General features: G+C 43.6%; 1 protein-coding gene across 8 annotated transcripts in view; it reads left to right on the forward strand.

The window, feature by feature from the left end:
• Positions 1 to 17,171, forward strand: part of ADGRE1 (adhesion G protein-coupled receptor E1) — an 83,934-nt gene that overhangs the window by 48,646 nt on the left and 18,117 nt on the right. For 6 of the 8 annotated variants that reach the window (XM_042977977.1, XM_042977978.1, XM_042977972.1 and 3 more), the window contains 7 exons: positions 5,255 to 5,410; positions 5,521 to 5,640; positions 7,297 to 7,443; positions 11,902 to 12,042; positions 12,128 to 12,265; positions 13,877 to 13,965; positions 15,596 to 15,679. In XM_042977977.1, coding sequence (XP_042833911.1) covers positions 5,255 to 5,410; positions 5,521 to 5,640; positions 7,297 to 7,443; positions 11,902 to 12,042; positions 12,128 to 12,265; positions 13,877 to 13,965; positions 15,596 to 15,679 — 875 coding nt within the window. The remainder of the gene's footprint in view (positions 1 to 5,254; positions 5,411 to 5,520; positions 5,641 to 7,296; positions 7,444 to 11,901; positions 12,043 to 12,127; positions 12,266 to 13,876; positions 13,966 to 15,595; positions 15,680 to 17,171) is intronic. The other 2 variants (XM_042977974.1, XM_042977979.1) reach the window with 2 other exon arrangements.

A 17,171-nucleotide genomic window follows, 5' to 3' on the forward strand; every position in this document is an offset into this window, starting at 1 on the left:
TATATACTTTCCTCCTATGACCACCTTTGCTGCGTCCCAGAGGTTTGGGGCTGTGGTGTTATCGTTTTCATTGGCTTCCATGTACTTTTAATTTCCTCTTTAACTTCTTGGTTATCCCATTCGTTCTTTAATAGGATGTTCTTTAGCCTCCAAATATTTGTTACCTTTCCAAATTTTCTTGTGGTTGATTTCAAGTTTCATAGCGTTGTGGTCTGAAAATATGCATGGTATCATGTCGATCATTTTGTACTTGTTGAGGGCTGATTTGTGTCCCAGTATGTGATCTGTTCTAGAGAACATTCCATGTGCACTGGAGAAGAATGTATATTCTGCTTCTTTAGGATGAGTGTTCTGAATATACCTGTTACGTCCATCTGGTCCAGTGTGTCATTCAAAGTCATTGTTTCCTTGTTGATTTTCTGATTAGACGATCTGTCCATTGTTGTCAGTGGGGTGTTGAGTTCCCCTACTATTATGGTATTATTATCAATGAGTTTCTTTATGTTTGAGTTTAATTGATTTATATATTTGGGTGTTTCACATTTGGAACATAAATGTTTACAATTGTTAGGTATTCTTGGTGGTAGAACCCTTCATTATGATGTAATGCCCTTCTTCATCTCTTGTTACAGCCTTTATTTTAAAATATAAATTCTCTGATATATGTATGGCTACACTAGCTTTCTTTTGGCGACCATTAGCACGATAGATGGCTCTCCATCCCTTTACTTTCAATCTGAAGGTGTCTTTAGGTCTAAAGTGTGTCTCTTGTAAATAGCATATATATATGGATCTTGTTTTTTTATCCATTCTGTTACCCATTGTCTTTTGATTGGAGCATTTAGTCCATTGACGTTTAGAGTGATTCCTGAAAGATATGAATTTATTGCCATTATGTTTCTTGTAGAGGTGGAGTGTTTGGTGGTGTTCTCTGGCCCTTTCTAGTCATTGTTGCTTTTGGTTCTATTTATTTATTTATTTATTTATTTATTTATTTATTTATTTATTCATTCATTCATTCATTCATTCATTCCTTCATTGATATTATTTTTTCTACCTTTTCTCCCCTCAGAGAGTCCCCCTTCAAATTTCCTGCAGGGCTAGTTTAGTGATCATGAACTCTTTTAATTTTTGTTTGTCTGGGAAACTTTTTACCTCTCCTTCTAGTTGAATGCCAGCCTTCCTGGATAAAGAATTCTTGGCTGCATATTTCTCGGATTCAGCACACTGAATATATCCTGCCGCTCCCTTCTGGCCTGCCAAGTTTCTGTGGATAGGTCTGCTACAAACCTGATCTGTCTTCCCTTGTAGGTTAAGGACTTTTTGTCCCTTGCTGCTTTCATGACTCTTTCCTTGCCTGAGTGTTTTGTGAATTTGACTATGATATACCTTGTTGATGGTTGGTTTTTGTTGAATCTAATTGGAGTCCTCTGTGCTTCCTGAATTTTGATGTCTGTGTCTTTCCCAGGTTAGGAAAGTTTTCTTCTATGATTTGTTCACATAAACTCTTCTACCCAAGTTTCTCTCTCCTCATCTTCTGGGACCCCTATGATTCTGATGTTGTTCCTTTTTAGTGAGTCACTGATTTCTCTAATTCTTAAATTGTACCCTTTTGCCTTAGTCTCTCTCTCTTTTTCTGCTTCATTGTTCTCCATAAGTTTCTCTCTATATTGCTGGTTTGCTGCTCTGCTTCATCCATCCCTGCTGCCGTGGCATGCATTGGAGATTGCAGCTCAGTTATAGCATTTTTCAATTATTCCTGAGTAGATTTACTTCTTTTATCTCCACAGAAAGGAATTCTAATCTATTTTCGACTCCAGCTAGTATTATTATCGTGATTCTAAATTCTTGTTCTGACATCTTGCTTGTATCTGCGTTGGTTAAGTCCCTGGCTGTCATTTCTTCCTGCTCTTTCTGTTGGGGTGAATTCCTTCATTGTCATTTTGAAGATAGAAAGAAATTAATGAGGTAAACAAAATTTAAAATTAAAAAAATTAAATTAAAACAAATTAAAAACAACACACACGCATACATAAAAATCAAATAAATGATGCAAGATCTAGTTGTGTTTGTGGTCTGGGTATTGAAAGGGGCTTGATAGATTAGAGAGAAAAAAGGGAAAAAGAAAAAAAGGGAAACGTTTGAAAATTTGAGAAAATGAAAACAATGAAATAGAATAAAATGAAATGATAAAAGTAAAATAGAATTTGAAAAATTTATACAAAACTAAAAAATATAGTAGACAAAATTAAAGAAAAATATTTCTAATAAAATTGAAAATAAAAAGAAATTTTTTTCTCTTCCTATATTCGAGAAAAAGACAAAAAGAAAAGAAAATTGAATAGATGGGCCAGCAAACAGACTGTAATACGATTGAAATTACATCGTTTTCCCCTATAAGTCAAACTACGAAGCACTTTTTAGTTTGTAAACTAAGCAGGTGGAGAGACTTGTGGTTCTTAAAGAGTGAGGTTGACCCATTTGGGTGGGGCTTGGTGTAATGGCTCTGTTCTCCACTAGGTGGCGCTGCTTAGCTTACTGGTGTGGATTGTTGTGGCGCTTGTAGGTGTGTATGCGCATGCACAGCAGGGGTGAAAATGGCATCACCCAGGTACCCAGTCTCTAGTATCAGAACTCTTTTCTCCCCAGTCAGCAATCGTTGAGTTGTGTGGTCCAGGTTGTGCAGATTGTTGTGTTAATCCTCAAGTAAGATTTCTAGGTGTGCAGGGTGGTTTAGTGTTGATCTGGCTGTATTTTATGGATGTGAGACACAAAAAACTTGCATGCTGTTCCACCACTCTGGATCCTCCTCTGTTTCCCTCTTTTTTTTTTGTTTCATGAGTTTCCATAATTTTATCTTCTGTATCCCTGATTCACTGTTCTGCTTCATCCATCCTCACCATCATAGCATCCATTTGAAATTGCATCTCAGTTACAGCATTTTTCATTTTGAACTGACTAGATATTAGTTATTTTATCTCTGCAGAAAGGGATTCTCTGGTGTCTTCTATGCTTTCTTCAACCCTAGCTAAATCGTGGTTTTAAATTCTAACTCAGATTTCTTACTTATGTCCGTGTTGATTAAATCCCTGCGTGTCCTTTCTTCTATCTTTTGGGGTGAATTCCTCCATCTTGTCATTTTGGAGGAAGAAAAAGGTAATAAAATAAAGAATAAAAATTTGAAAATTAAAAACAAAAGAAAAAATCAAATAAAGGAAGCTAGATTCTAAGTATGTTCTGATCTGCTTTTTGAGAGAATCTTGATAGAAAAGGAAAAAGAAGTTAAAATTTTGTTTAAATTTAAATAATAAAATAGAGTAAAGTAGAATAGAATAGAATAAAAAAATTTGCTCTTCCTGTATTCAAGAAAGACAACGTAAAGAATGATAAAAGAAAATAACATAAAGTAAAACAGAAGCAGAGAAAAAAAACAGATAAACAAGGAAACAAAATGAAACCCAAGTGAAGCTAGATCCGGTTTCCCTTAGAACTACAACTTTGAAGCACACCGTACTGTGTAGAGTAAGTGGGTGGAAAGGATTTGTACTGGCCTTCTAGGGGATATGCCTGGAGGGCGCAGGTGGGTAATGGTCCGTGTAACAGTTCCATTTTTCACTTGGTGGCACTGCCTGGCTCACTGGACTGAATCAGTGTGAGTGTGCTAGAGGTGAAAATGGCTTCACCCTGCTCTCTTGTCTCTGGCGTGGGAATTTTGCACCATCACAGATATGTGATCAAGCACAACTTCCTTTGTCTCAGGCCTCTGTCCACTCCCCACCTCTACCCTGTACATGCCCAAGCTGTCTGCCTGCCAGGTGGCACCTCCCTCCTTATCTCCAATGGGTCTGGTTTTCAAAACCCCACAACTCAGAGACCCCAGGTCTTGGACCTGTGCTGATTTTATGGGGGAAGGTCTTGCAGAGCAATGGCCAGGTATCAACTTGTCCCAGAAAATGTGTGCATGGTAGCAAAGTGACAGAGGCTCAGAGTTTACGGTAAATCACAACACACAACTGGCGCCAGGTTTTGCTGCAATCAGCTGTTCTCTTTGGCCCAATATCAGTAAACATGGCAGCTCTCTGGGACCCGCTGGGACGTTTGCCCACGGGAGGCTGATTGCCACTACCATACACACTCCGACCAGGGAAACTGCTTCTCCCCATATGGCACACAGGTCCCTCAGACCATGATGCCTTCTCTCAGGGATTTACTTTGCTTCCTCCTGGAGCACCACCAGGCACTGAGCACTGAAACATCAGTTTCTGCACTAGACTGTTTATAGAAAACTGGAAGTACTGCAACCCTCTGCCTTTTTCCCATCAATGGTTTTGAGGAACAGATTTCTTATCCAGTCCACTGTGAGTGGTTTCATTCTTTCTCACATTCTCTCCAGCTACTTTCAGGGGGAGTGCTTTTCTTGCATGACTCTAATGTGCGAAACTCCCCCTTTCTCTTTCTTTCTCTATCCTCTGTCTATAAAATCATCTCCCTACCCTCCGCACAACCTTGGCTTTTCTCACCCCCAGTGCAGCTCTCCACACCATATTCCTTTCAGGTTCTCTTGCTCAAATTGTGCAGATTTTCGTGTTAATCCTCAGATCAATTTCCTAGGTGTTCAAATGGTTTGATGCTGAACTAGCTGTGTTTCAGGGACAAGACAGGCTCAGGGTCCCCATACTACTCCACCATCTGAACTCCACTCTTGAGAGCGAGAATCCCAAGCAGACTCCACACCCAGAAAGAGCCCAAGGTGGGGCTTGATCTCACAAATGTGAGATCATGACCAGAGCTGAAATTAAATGAAGACACTTAAGTGACTGAGCCAACAAGGCACCCCTAGAGACCCACATGAAAGAGAGCATACACACAATGCTGGCAAGCTGCTGTTGGCCATGGGCTGATTGCTGCACCAGGGATTCAGCCTGGAGGTGTTGGTTCTTCTCCATGTGAACTGCTTTTTCATGGCTGGTTGGGCTTCCTCACATATGGCAGCTAAGTTCCAAGAATGTGCATCTTGAGAGACTACGGAAGGGGTGCGAAGTATCTTTATGACATAGTGCCACCACTCTCAGAGTCCCGGCATGCTCAGGTTCACGAGAAGGGAATGTAGATGGCACTGCTTGCTGGAAGGAGTACAAGTTCACATAGAATGAAGGCCATATGGCATGGAAGATGTTGTTTCCACCATCTTTGAAAATACAATCTGCTACACAAGATGAAGCAAATTAGTGACTCCAACTCTTTCTGTGTCCAGATATAGATGAATGTTCTCAAAGCCCCCAACCATGTGGTGCCAACTCAGCCTGCAAAAACCTGCAGGGGAGATACAAGTGCAGCTGCTTGCCTGGTTTCTCTTCTCCCACTGGAAATGACTGGACCCCGGAAAAGCCGGGTCATTTCTCATGCACAGGTAATGCTCTCAGGCATGGGTCTTGGGTGGACAGTGACCACTAGTGGGCAGTGTCTCTCACCTTAGCCACACAATCTTTGGTCTGCTCACTCTCCTCCACTGCTCCTCAGACATCGATGAATGCCTCTCCGATGGGGTCTGCCCAGAGCATGCTGAGTGTATCAACTCCTTGGGAAGCTACAATTGCAGCTGCCAGGTTGGATTCATCTCTCACAACTCGATCTGTGAAGGTATAGAGGACCTGCTTTTCTTTATGTAGGTACTCAATTAATTAACAACCACCTCACTTGATGGTCCTGTGAGGTTAGAGACTATATTCTTCATTTTGGGGGTGAGAAAATTAAGGCTCAGACCATTGAAGTAACTTCCCCCAAAATACACGGCTACTAAGTAGAAGAGCCAGGATTGGAACACCAGTCAAGGGTCTACTCTGAGTGCAGCAGTGGGTCAGACAATACTTGAGAGCAATGGCGGGGGGCGGGAGGGTGCTGTGTCCCATGAGCAATAACTTTCAAGGGGGATGCTGGAAATTCCCGGAAACATTTTTGATTGTCACAACTGGTGGTGGCGATGGGCTCCTCTTGTCTAGTGAGCAGAGGCCACAGATGCTGCTAAACACCTTACAATGCACAGAACAGCTTCCCTACAACCAAAAATAATCTGGTCCCAGATGTCTTTAGTTCTGGGACAGAGAAACTGCGTGATAGGGTGAGCTCAAACTCAAAATTCAGAACTATTTCCTATCATGTTTTTGGTTCAAGACCTCAGGGTTACCCTCAACCCCTACCCCATGCCTTACATACTAAATCAGTCATCATAGCTTGGGGAATTTACCTGCTAAATATGTCTTGAATCTCTCCATTCTTCCTCATGCTTGGTTCGGGCTTCATCATTAGTTTAGCAGTGTCCTCCCTGGGCCTGTCCTTCCTCCATTCTTGTCCCCTCGAATCCATCCTTCCAAACTGCAGCCAGAATTTGCTCACAAGAAGCAAGGGCTCCATCTCCCTGCATCTGGTTGAGAACTATTGTTCTCCATGCTCGTTGGTAAGGAAGGTGACACCATCAAGCAAGGCATGGAGTGATCCAGCCCTTATCACATCCCCTGGACTTGGAGTCAGAGATATTTGAGGTCCTCTCTGATTTTTCTGATACATTTGTAGCAGTAGCTATTGCTGAAAAACAGATCACCCTGAAAGTCAGTGGCTAGAGACAAGCACCATATACGTGGTTTCTGTTCTGTGCATTGGAAATTTAGGTTGGGCTCTGCTGTTCACTTGCTTGCATCTGTACTGGGCTTGTTCGTGTGTCTGTGGTCAGCTGTGAGTCAGCTTGCTCATCTCGGCTGGGCTGCCTCACGTGTCGGGGGCTCCTGTGGGATGATCCATCTCTCTTCCACCTTGTCTCTCCTTCTTCATTAGGTGAGTCTAGGGCTTGTTCATGTGGCAGAAGCAAGGGGCTTAAAGAATGAGCAGAAGCAAATAAGTCTCTAGAAATCTAAGACTTGGAACTGGCACGACATCATTTCTGCTGTGTTCTTTTGGCCAGTGAAAGTCATAGGCCAGATTCAAGCTGGATTCGAGGTGTGGGGAAACAAGCTCCCATCATAGAGGAGGAGTGGCAAAGTCACACTGCACCGCACCATCTGCATCCCATGGTGTGGGTGCAGGGAGGAGTAAAGGAGCACAGTCATTCTATGTTCATCTGTCTTGGAGCTATTCACCACCCTCCACTTATATATTTTGGGTCAGAATTTATTCTCGTGGCCAAGCCTAAGTGTAAGGGAGATGAGGAGTAAGGGGAGAACATGCACAGTGAATCTCTGTTTGCAGTCTCCTATTCTCATGTCTTCATCTGCTTTGTCTTGGGTTTTCATCTCCACTGACCAGACGTGGATGAATGTGCTGACCCCACAACTTGCCCGGAGCACGCAACTTGTCACAACAGTCCTGGAAGCTACTCTTGTGTCTGCAACCTAGGATTTGAATCCAGCAGTGGAAACATGAGCTTGCAGGGCCCAGGAGACATATGTGAAGGTCGGTGGGAAGGGTTTGTTAGGGAACCTGGTCCAAGTCTGCATGCAAAGACAACAGTGGTGGGTGAGGGGTTAGAATGTCTGGGCTGAGCTCAAGGACCTCATCTGCTAAGCTGATGCCAAAAATTGCTCATCCATTCACTCATGCACTCATTCAACAAATACTTCCTGAGCACCTACTATATGCCAGGCACTCTTCTAGAGCTGGTGGATACAGCACCAAATAACATAGGCAAAACGATTTGTTCTCTTAGAACTCATCATCTAGGGTTAAGGGAGATAGAGAGCAAAATAAAGGCATGGCCATATGTGTGCCAGGAGTATCTGAAAGAAATAAAGATAAATAAGGCAGGAAAGGTGCATAGGCAGCATTGGGAGTAGGGGTCAACTTTTAGTAGAGAGAGTGGAAAGGAAAGGCCACACTGAAAAGTTGATATTTGAGAAAAGATGTGAAGGATATGAGGGAGTGAGATATTGGGTATCTGGGGAAGGGTGTTCCAGGAGGAGGGAACCACAGATACAAAGGTCTGGAGGCAGGATCGCAGCCAAGGTGCTAAGCTCTTCCGGACATGTACTCATTGTCTGCCCAACAACCTGATGGTATTAGTGGTGTTTTATGCCCATTTCATAGATGAGGAACCTGAGCCTCCATCGCGGTAAAACAACTCTTCCATGGTCAAATAGCTAGGAAGTAGGGGAGTCAGGATCTGAACTGGCCATCATTGACTTGAGTCCAAATTTCCAGACTCTGACTCAAGACCACCTGGGAAGCTGTCATCTAAGAAGTCCAGAACCAGACTGAACCTGATTTTAAATCCTGGTGTGCCTTTCACAGGCTGTGTGACTCTGCACAATTGTAACGCCTCAGTTTCCTCATCAGAAAAATGGAAGTAATGTTAGTGTGCACCTCACAGGGCTGCCGTGAGCATTCCTCGAGCAGGTGCATGTAAGGGATGTTCCTCAGTGTCTGTCACAAAAACCTCAACATATTAGCAGTTAATTTTTTATTTTAGCTAACAAGTACTTACCTCATACTTGTTATTCTCCAGACTCTGCTCTGAGTCCTTCACAGATGACACCTTATTCAATGCTCCAAACAACCCTATGGGGGAAGAACTATTATTATCCTTATCTGACAGATGCGGGCACTGAGACACACAGAGGTGAACTATCTTGCCCATTGCATTGTCAGCTCAGGGCCACCAGAACAAAACACTGCAGACAGGGTGGTTTCAACATTGAGATCTATTTTCCCTCCATTGTGGAGGCTGGAAGTCTGAGACCACAGCTGGGTTCTGGAGAGGGCTGTCCTCCTTGCTTCCAGATGACTGCCTTCATTCTGGGTCCTCATGGACAGTGAGCTCTGGTGTCTCTTTCTTTGTTTTAAGGGTTCCAGTCCCATTTATATATGTTTATTTATTTTTGAGAGTGGGAGAGAGAGAGAGAGAGAGAGCATGCAGAAGATGTAGAGAGATAGGGAGAGAGAGAGGAAGAGAGTGGGAGAGAGAGAATCCCAAGCAGGGCTCGAACTCACCAGCTGTGAGATCATGACCTGAACAGAAACCAAGAGTTGTATGCTCAATTGACTGAGCCACCCAGATGCTCCAGGGCACGAATCCCATCTTAAGACCTCATCAACCTAATCATCTTGTGAACGCCTTTTGTCCAGATACCATCTCACCGTGTGGGGAATGTAACATATCAATCTGGGGGCACATATTTCAGTCCACAGCACCCAGTAACACACAGTCTATAGGGCCAGAGCCAAGCTTTGAGCCCAGGCTGTCCATGCTTTGCACCCCTCCACTTGGATGCCTCTCAGTCATTATTATTATTACTGATAACATAGTATTTCTTAGGGGGAGGAATTGAGACTTATCAAGGAACGGGGGCCAGGGAGTTCAAGGCTGAGGGAGCAAACAGTGAGACTTCCTGGACCTACAGGTAATCAGTGAATCTGGATCAGGAATTACTAAGGGGTTAGCAAGGAAAGATGAGTTAGGTGAGCTTAGGTGAGTCCAAACTCGCAGAGTCTCATGTGTTCTAAAGAGGAGTTTGGATTTTATCCCGAAGCGTGGAGAGCCTCATCAAAAGATTTGTGTGGGTCACATCCTGGCTCTTTGCACTTCCTTTCAGCAGTGTTTAAGAGGGTGCGAGCAGAGCCAGGGAGACCTGCTGGCTTTAGTCAGGATTGGGCTGTGCACTGCCATGGCCTCAGCATCCTTTATCCTTTTGACTCAGCCTAGTTTTCTGCTTAGATGTGGACGAATGTGCCAGGAACTCAACTCTTTGTGGCCTCAGCTCAGTGTGTACCAACACCCTGGGGGAATACCATTGCTCCTGCCTGCCTGAGTTCTTTTTCACCTTTCTGCTTGTTCATGACTCTGTGGGTTGACTGCATGGTTTGGGGGGGGGGTGGTGGTGGCAATAGGATTGCTGGGAGGTCCAAAATGGCCTCACTTACATGGCTGGTAGTTGGTGCTGGTCTCTGGGTGGGAGCTCAACTGGGCCCCTTGGTTTCCCTCAGGGGCCCTTCCTCATGGTTGCTTGGGCTTCCTGGGAACATGGCAGCTGGTTTGCAGGAAAGGAAGCTGCAAGAGGAAGAAAGCAGAAACTGTGGGTTCTTGTAAGGCGTGGGCTTGGAAGTGCCAGAATGTTCCTTCTGTTCTGTTCTCCTGGTCACAGTCATGGGGCCAGCCAACAGGCAAATGAAGGGGAAATCGACTCCCCAAATCGCTGGGCAAGCAACAAGTACACACAGGAAATGAAAGAATTGGTGGGGGTCATCTTTGGAGGATCTAACATACTGCAGAGCACATTTTATATTCTTCAACCCCCTGGGGAAATGCACGCTTCTTGTCATTACACATGTTGTATTTCTTTTCACCTTGATGTTCACCAGCTACTGACATTCTTGTAGGCAGAACAATAGTGAGGCAAATTTGAAAGGAACCTCAGAGGTAGATTAATACAGCACTGTGGGTTCTTCGGAATCTCTTCAGAGCCCCTGTTTCGGTCAGATTATCATCTCTCTTATTTGTCTTACCTCCTAAATAGGTTTCACTTTGCAGGAAGTGAAAGCTTTCTTCAGCCAAAAAGTTTTGAAAATCATATGCCTAGTCCGGTTCCATTTGCAAAATATAAATTCCATTTATGCTGTTTTTAAGAAGCATTCATTCATTCATTTAAAGTTTATTTATTTTAGAGAAAGAGAGAGAGAGAGAGCAAGCATGAGTGGGGGAAGGGCAGAGAGGGAGAGAGGGAATCCCAAGCAGGCTCTGCACTGTCAGCGTAGAGCCCCATGCGGGGCTCTAACTCACAAACTGTGAGATCATGACCTGACCTGAAATCAAGAGTTGGATGCTTACAACTGAGCCAGCCAGACGCCCCACTGTTTGCGTCATTTCTGACAAGAGTTCACCTACCTGATGCTTAAGTGAGTCTGCAACTAGAAGCCCGCTCCTTGGTCAGAGACGTTTCTGTGATACCAGGAGGAGAATCACTTCCCCATACCTCCCAACCGTGGGTCATTTTCCTGTCCTTCGAGACCTCCAAGTTAGTCTGCATTCATCCCACAAGGACCTCCCATTCCAGCGCTCCATGGTAGCGCCCAGTGCAACAACCATATACCTGTGCAAGCCACTAGTGGATGCTGCCTGTTTACCCCTCCTGTTTTGTGAACTGACATAGGAATATGAGAAGTTTTGCCTTTACCTCCTTCCTGATTATTTTTTTTCCCCAGGACATTCTATTCCATAGATCCTCAGAGATCCCCAGAAGGAGAGGTAATCCCGTGTTGCCACAGTAAGCTGGCCAGGGCTCCTCAATGTTGGCACTATTGACATTCTGAGCCAGATGGCTCTTTGTGGTGGAGGGCTGTCCTGTGCGCTGCAGGATATTTGGCAATATCTTTGGTTTCTACCCACTAGATCATAGTAGTACATCCCCCTCCCCCAGCTCAGTCATGACAACCAAAGATGTCTCCAGACATTGCCCAATGTCCCCTGGAGGGGGTCGGGGTGCAAACTGCCCTCAGTTGAGAACCACTAGCTAAATAGCAACTTCTGACTTTCATACCCATCCAATATAGATGCACCTGGCCAGTGGGCAGATTTTCTCCACGTGGTGATATAGGGATCCATTTCCTTACATCCGTTGGTCCTTATATGCCTTGTGGCTTTGGAATCCCTGGTTCAGCCAGTGGTGGGGAAAGAGGGAGAAGGCACACCCACTTTGTAACCACCTCAGCCCAGAAGTGGCAAATGTACTTGCTCACATTCCATAAGTGAAAACTAGTCACATGGCCCCAACCTAGATGCAGAAGGTTCTGGGAAATGTTGTCCCTGGTTGGGTCACCATTTTTTTTTTTTTTTTTTTGGTGACAACTCTATGCTTTGTAAGCATAACTTTTGCAGGATTTCTAGCCAGCTCTGCCTCATGCCCATTCTCAACCCTATAGATATTGATGAGTGCCTTTACATCAGCCTTTCCAACGTGACATGCACCAACACCCCTGGGAGCTACTTCTTCACCTGCTCTCCTGGCTTTGCACCAAGCAATGGACAGCTGAACTTCACAGGCCAAGACGTGGAATGCAGAGGTGAGAAGAGGGGTTGCTGGCTCTCCCTGGAAAGAAGTATGTCCTCGTTCTTCTGGGTTGTTTGACACTCTTGAGTCCTTTGCAGATATCGATGAGTGCTCCCAGGACCCATCACCATGTGGCCCCAGTTCTGTCTGCACCAATGTCCCGGGCTCCTACAGCTGTAGCTGCATGGAGGGCTTTCGTCCCAATCCAGAAGGCTCCTTCAACTTCAACTGCAAAAGTAATTATCTCCTTGTGCCTCTCAGCAGTGGAATCTGCATCCTGGTTTGGTTGTAAACCCCTCCATCCACCCAACCTCTGGATCCTCCTTTTACCTTTGCTTCATCCTCAATCCTCTCTTTCTCATTTATTCATTCACTCACAGATTGATTCACTCATTCGATAAATTATTGGGGGGGGGCATCTATTAATTAGTCAAACAGGCCCCTGCACTAGGTCCTGAGAATTCAATCCTGAATGTGATGATGTATGTAGAGCACACACACATAATCACGTAATAACCACAATCAGTGTGGCAATTGAACAATCATAGTGTACTTTGGAATGAGTAATGAGATATTTAATATGCTGTGGGCAAGTGATATTTAAGCTGAAGCTTGAAGCAAGAGTAGGAATTATCCAGATGATGAGTGGAGATCTGAGTGGCCCAGGTTGTGGCATGTGCAAAGGCCCTGAAGCATTAGGTATACCTGAGGAGGTGGGCAGAGTTCAGGTCCTGCAGGAACTGGTGAGCCATGTGAAGAATTTTGAAGGTTTGGGGGGTTTTCTGTTTGTTTGTTTTCTTTCTTTTCTTTCTGTTTTTTCTTTTTTTGCTGAGAACAATGGGAAACTGAACAGCTTGATTTTTTTATTGAAAAAATATGTTTTAATGTTTATTTTTTTTTAATTTTTTTAACGTTTATTTATTTTTGAGACAGAGAGAGACAGAGCATGAATGGGGGAGGGACAGAAAGAGAGGGAGACACAGAATCAGAAGCAGGCTCCAGGCTCTGAGCCATCAGCCCAGAGCCCGACACGGGGCTCGAACTCACAGACCACGAGATCGTGACCTGAGCTGAAGTCAGACGCTTAACCGACTGAGCCACCCAGGTGCCCCTGTTTTTTTTTGACAGAGAGAGAGCACGCACGTGCATGGGGGAGGGGCAGAGAGAGAGGGAGACACAGAATCTGAAGCAGGCTCCAGGCTCTGAGCTGTCAGCACAGAGCCCGACGCGGGGCTCGAATTCACAGACCGTGAGTTCATGACCCAAGCCGAAGTTGGACACTCAACCAACTGAGCCACCCAGGCGCCCCAACAGCTTAATTTTTTTAATTGTAGATTACTTGATACATTAAAGATAGAGGTAGTTTATATGGAGGCAATGAAGTATAATATGTATAATATTATACAATAATAGTATGTCAACATGAGAGCTAGAATCTCCTCAATTTCGTGTGTTTCATGCATATTCCTTCCCTATTTCATCTTCCCTACTCCTCCCCAGAGAGGACTCCTTGGAACTTTGTAGTCATAATTCCCCTACTTTAAAAAAAAAAATGACCTCCATGTACGTATCCCTAAACAATACTTTGTTTAGTTTTGTTTGCTTTGGAGCTCTATAAAGATAGCATCGTGCTCTGTGTCATCTTTTCCGACTTGCTCTTTTCACTCAGTATCCTGCTTCTCAGAGTCCGTGGTGTTTCTGCGTGTAGCTGTGGTTTGCTCATTTCCGCTGTCATGTAATATGGTGACGAATAGATTTTAGGCAGGGGATAATGAAATCAGACTTGTCTTTTAATCACAGCTTGCTGTGGTTGAGCTCTGACTTGGTAGCTTTCATTTCCTTCCTAGGGATTCCCTTCAAGTGTAAAGAAGATGTGATACCCAACAACGAGTGGGTCCAGCAATGCCAAGTGGGAGAAGCAGTGATGGCTGAATATGTAAGTATTTTTGAGGCTTCCTAGCTCTTGAGGTTCCTAGAAGAGCTTCTAGCCTAGAAGTCACTCAAGTAGGATGTTGTTTTGCAGCTTTCACAAAGGCCGAAATAACAGTGGCCTAAATCGTATAGCAGTTTCCTTCTCTCTCTGTAACAATCTGGGTGTCAGCTGTGGAGAGTTGATATGATGGTTCTGCAAGTGCTCTGCCATCAGCAACACCAGCCCTCCCACTTTGTGGTCCAAGATGGCTGCTCCAGCCCCTGCCATCACGTCTGCATTCCAGCTGGTGGGGAGGGGGGATGGTGACGTGAAAGGCACAGTTCTTCTCTAAGGGTATAACCCCATATCACTTCTGCTTACACCTACCTTCAAGGAAAGCTGAGAAGGGAGGGCATTTGTCTATCTAAAACTTGGGAATTCTTTTCCAAATAGAAGAAGGGATGTTGGAGTCTCGTTACTAGTGAAGGTGCTGGTGCTGTGTCTGTGTGATATGGGAGGGGAGATGCACAAACCCTGGGCCAGGCATAAAGGAATTTGGATATCCTGATTCTCTAACGAAGTTGTTCCAGTGGTCAAAGCCTCCATGAGCATCTTCAGGAATTGACGTGACAATTTTCAATATGAGCTTATAAATTAGCTTTCAAATTTCCCTGCACTTTAAAAAAATTTTTTTTAATGTTTATTTATTTTTGAGACAGAGAAAGAGAGAGAGACACAGAGAGAGAGAGAGAGAGAGAGAGAGAGAGCACGAGCAGGGGAGGGGCAGAAAGAGAGGGAGCCACAGAATCCGAAGCAGGCTCCAGGCTCTGAGCTGTCAGCACAGAGCCCGACGTGGGGCTCGAACCCAGAAACCGCAAGATCATGACCTGAGCCAAAGTCGACACTTAACCTACTGAGCCACTCAGGTGCCCCCAAATTCCCATGCACTTTGGACCAATGTTATTTTTTGGAAGAATTTAGGTGATTTAGAAATTTAGGTGAAATACACCTAAAAATTGACCATTCTACCCACTTTTAAGTGTACAAGTCAGTGGCATTCAGTATATTCACAGTGGTGTGCAGCCACCACTGCCGTCTCTCAGACATTTTTATCCCCTCAAAAGAAACCTGTCCCCAGCAACATTGCTCTCCAGCTGCCCCTGTGCCCAGGTCTTGGTAAACAGTAATCTGCTCTCTGTGTCCATCAGTTTCTGCATCCTGGATATTTCATATAAATGTAATCACAGAATACGTGGGGTTTTGTGTGCGGCTTCCCTCACTGAGCACGATGTTTTCAAGGTTCATCCACATTGTAGCAGCTGCCAATGCTTCACTCCTTTTTGTGGCTGAATAATACTCCTTTTGGACCACTGGGGTTTACTCACACATTTCCCCCATCTTTGACTCCACAAAGTAGTTTTGCTGTTTCTTTCCATTTGCTCCTTTTATTCACAGAAGAAAAAGGTACTGTGGTCCCAGTTCTGCTGAAAAGGCAAGTTTCTATTTTCCTGAGAATTCTAAAGCCTGCTTCTAGCAGCTCTTAAACTTGGGAGTTTAAGACCAACCATATGGTGGGCTAGATGGCCAATTTGTACTTTACACACTGAGGAATGGATTGATCAGTGCTCACACATGTTCTTCTTCTGGGGCACAGGGTTCCTTCTGCACACTAATGAATACCACCTTCAGTGTTCTGGACAATGCCTGTGAAAACAAAACCACCGTGGTTTCTCTGAAGGTAACAGCAAAGTCTTCATAATTGTGTTTTGAGCTTCAAACATCTTGGTGGGGGGGACACTTTGGGCACAGAAAGTCCTCTTTAAATGGATTAACATTTAATTTATTACAAAATTAATAAATTCTGTATTTTTACAGAATTTGAAACCTGTTTCAAAATTTACCACACAGTAAATTTCAAAATTTACCATACAGTAAAATTCCCTTCTCTGTCTAGTGAGTTTTTTTATTTTTATTTTACTTGTCGGGGGGAGGGGCAGAGGGAGAGGGAGAGAATCTCCGGCAGGCTCCACACTTAGTGCAGAGCCTGATGCAGGGCTTAATCCCACAACCCTGAGTTGGACACTCAACCAACTGAGCCACCCAGAGACACCCAGTTTTATGAGTCTTATCAGCTGAGTGGATTTGGGTAGCCACCACCACAATCAGAATATAGAACAGTTCCTTTTCCTCCCGAAACATTCTCTTGGGGTTCCCCCTCATTGTTAGATGTTCTCTCCACCACCAACTCCTGTATATCCCTGTCTCTTCTCTGTCATTGGAGTTTTGTCTTTTCAAGAATGTTATATAAACGGAATCACACAGGATGTGGCTTCTCTCACTCAGCATAATGCCTTTGAGATTCATGAAGGTTGTGATCAGTAGTCTCAATTCTTGTTTTTTTCTGCTGTAAACATTCATGTACAGTTTGTGTGTGTGTGTGTGTCCCTGATTTTTTGTTTCTATGGGGTAAATACTTAGAGGTGGGATTACTCAGTCCTTACAATGATAGACTTTAAAAGATTTTCTTAAGATTTTAGTTTTTCTTAAGATTTTATGTTGCTTATGGCTTATGATTAAGATTTTATGTTGCTTATGGCTTTTTCTTAAGATTTTATGTTGCTTATGGCTTATGCTTAAGATTTTATGTTGCTTATGGCTTATGACTTATGGCTGTTGTTTTATTTAAAAATTCAGTTGCTTTTGTACAAAAACAAGAATGATACTTTCCTTTGCAATTTGATTGATTTAAAATTAATTTATTGGGTATAATATAGTTGTCCATTAAGTGTGCATTCATTCATAAGGTTTTCAGACTGAATTTCCATAAGCAACAAACCTTCTGACAAACTAGGTTAAATTCTCTCATTTTATACTGTGTTTATGAATATTCTTATCCCCCCCCCACCAAATTTTGAATACCTAATGAGGAATATTTACAGAGCTAAGAAGCAAAGTCATTATGCGCTCGAGGGATTTATAAATCCAATCAACCAAATGTATAAATATAATAATTCATATTTTTAAATGTTCAAAACCATTTATCAGCAGCCACATTCTCTGAAATTGTTCATATGAAACACATATTCATCTCACATCTAAATGCTTTAGGCAGCGAACTCTCGTGGTTAATCAGTTAGTTTCTCTAACATATGGAACTGCTCCAAACCCCTTCAACACCCCCTTCTCAGAGTATGACAAAGATGGAAAAACTTTGTAAATAAAGCACAGAA

The sequence above is a fragment of the Panthera tigris genome, chromosome A2 (assembly GCF_018350195.1).
Source record: "Panthera tigris isolate Pti1 chromosome A2, P.tigris_Pti1_mat1.1, whole genome shotgun sequence".
In the NCBI taxonomy this organism is placed as follows: domain Eukaryota; kingdom Metazoa; phylum Chordata; class Mammalia; order Carnivora; family Felidae; genus Panthera; species Panthera tigris.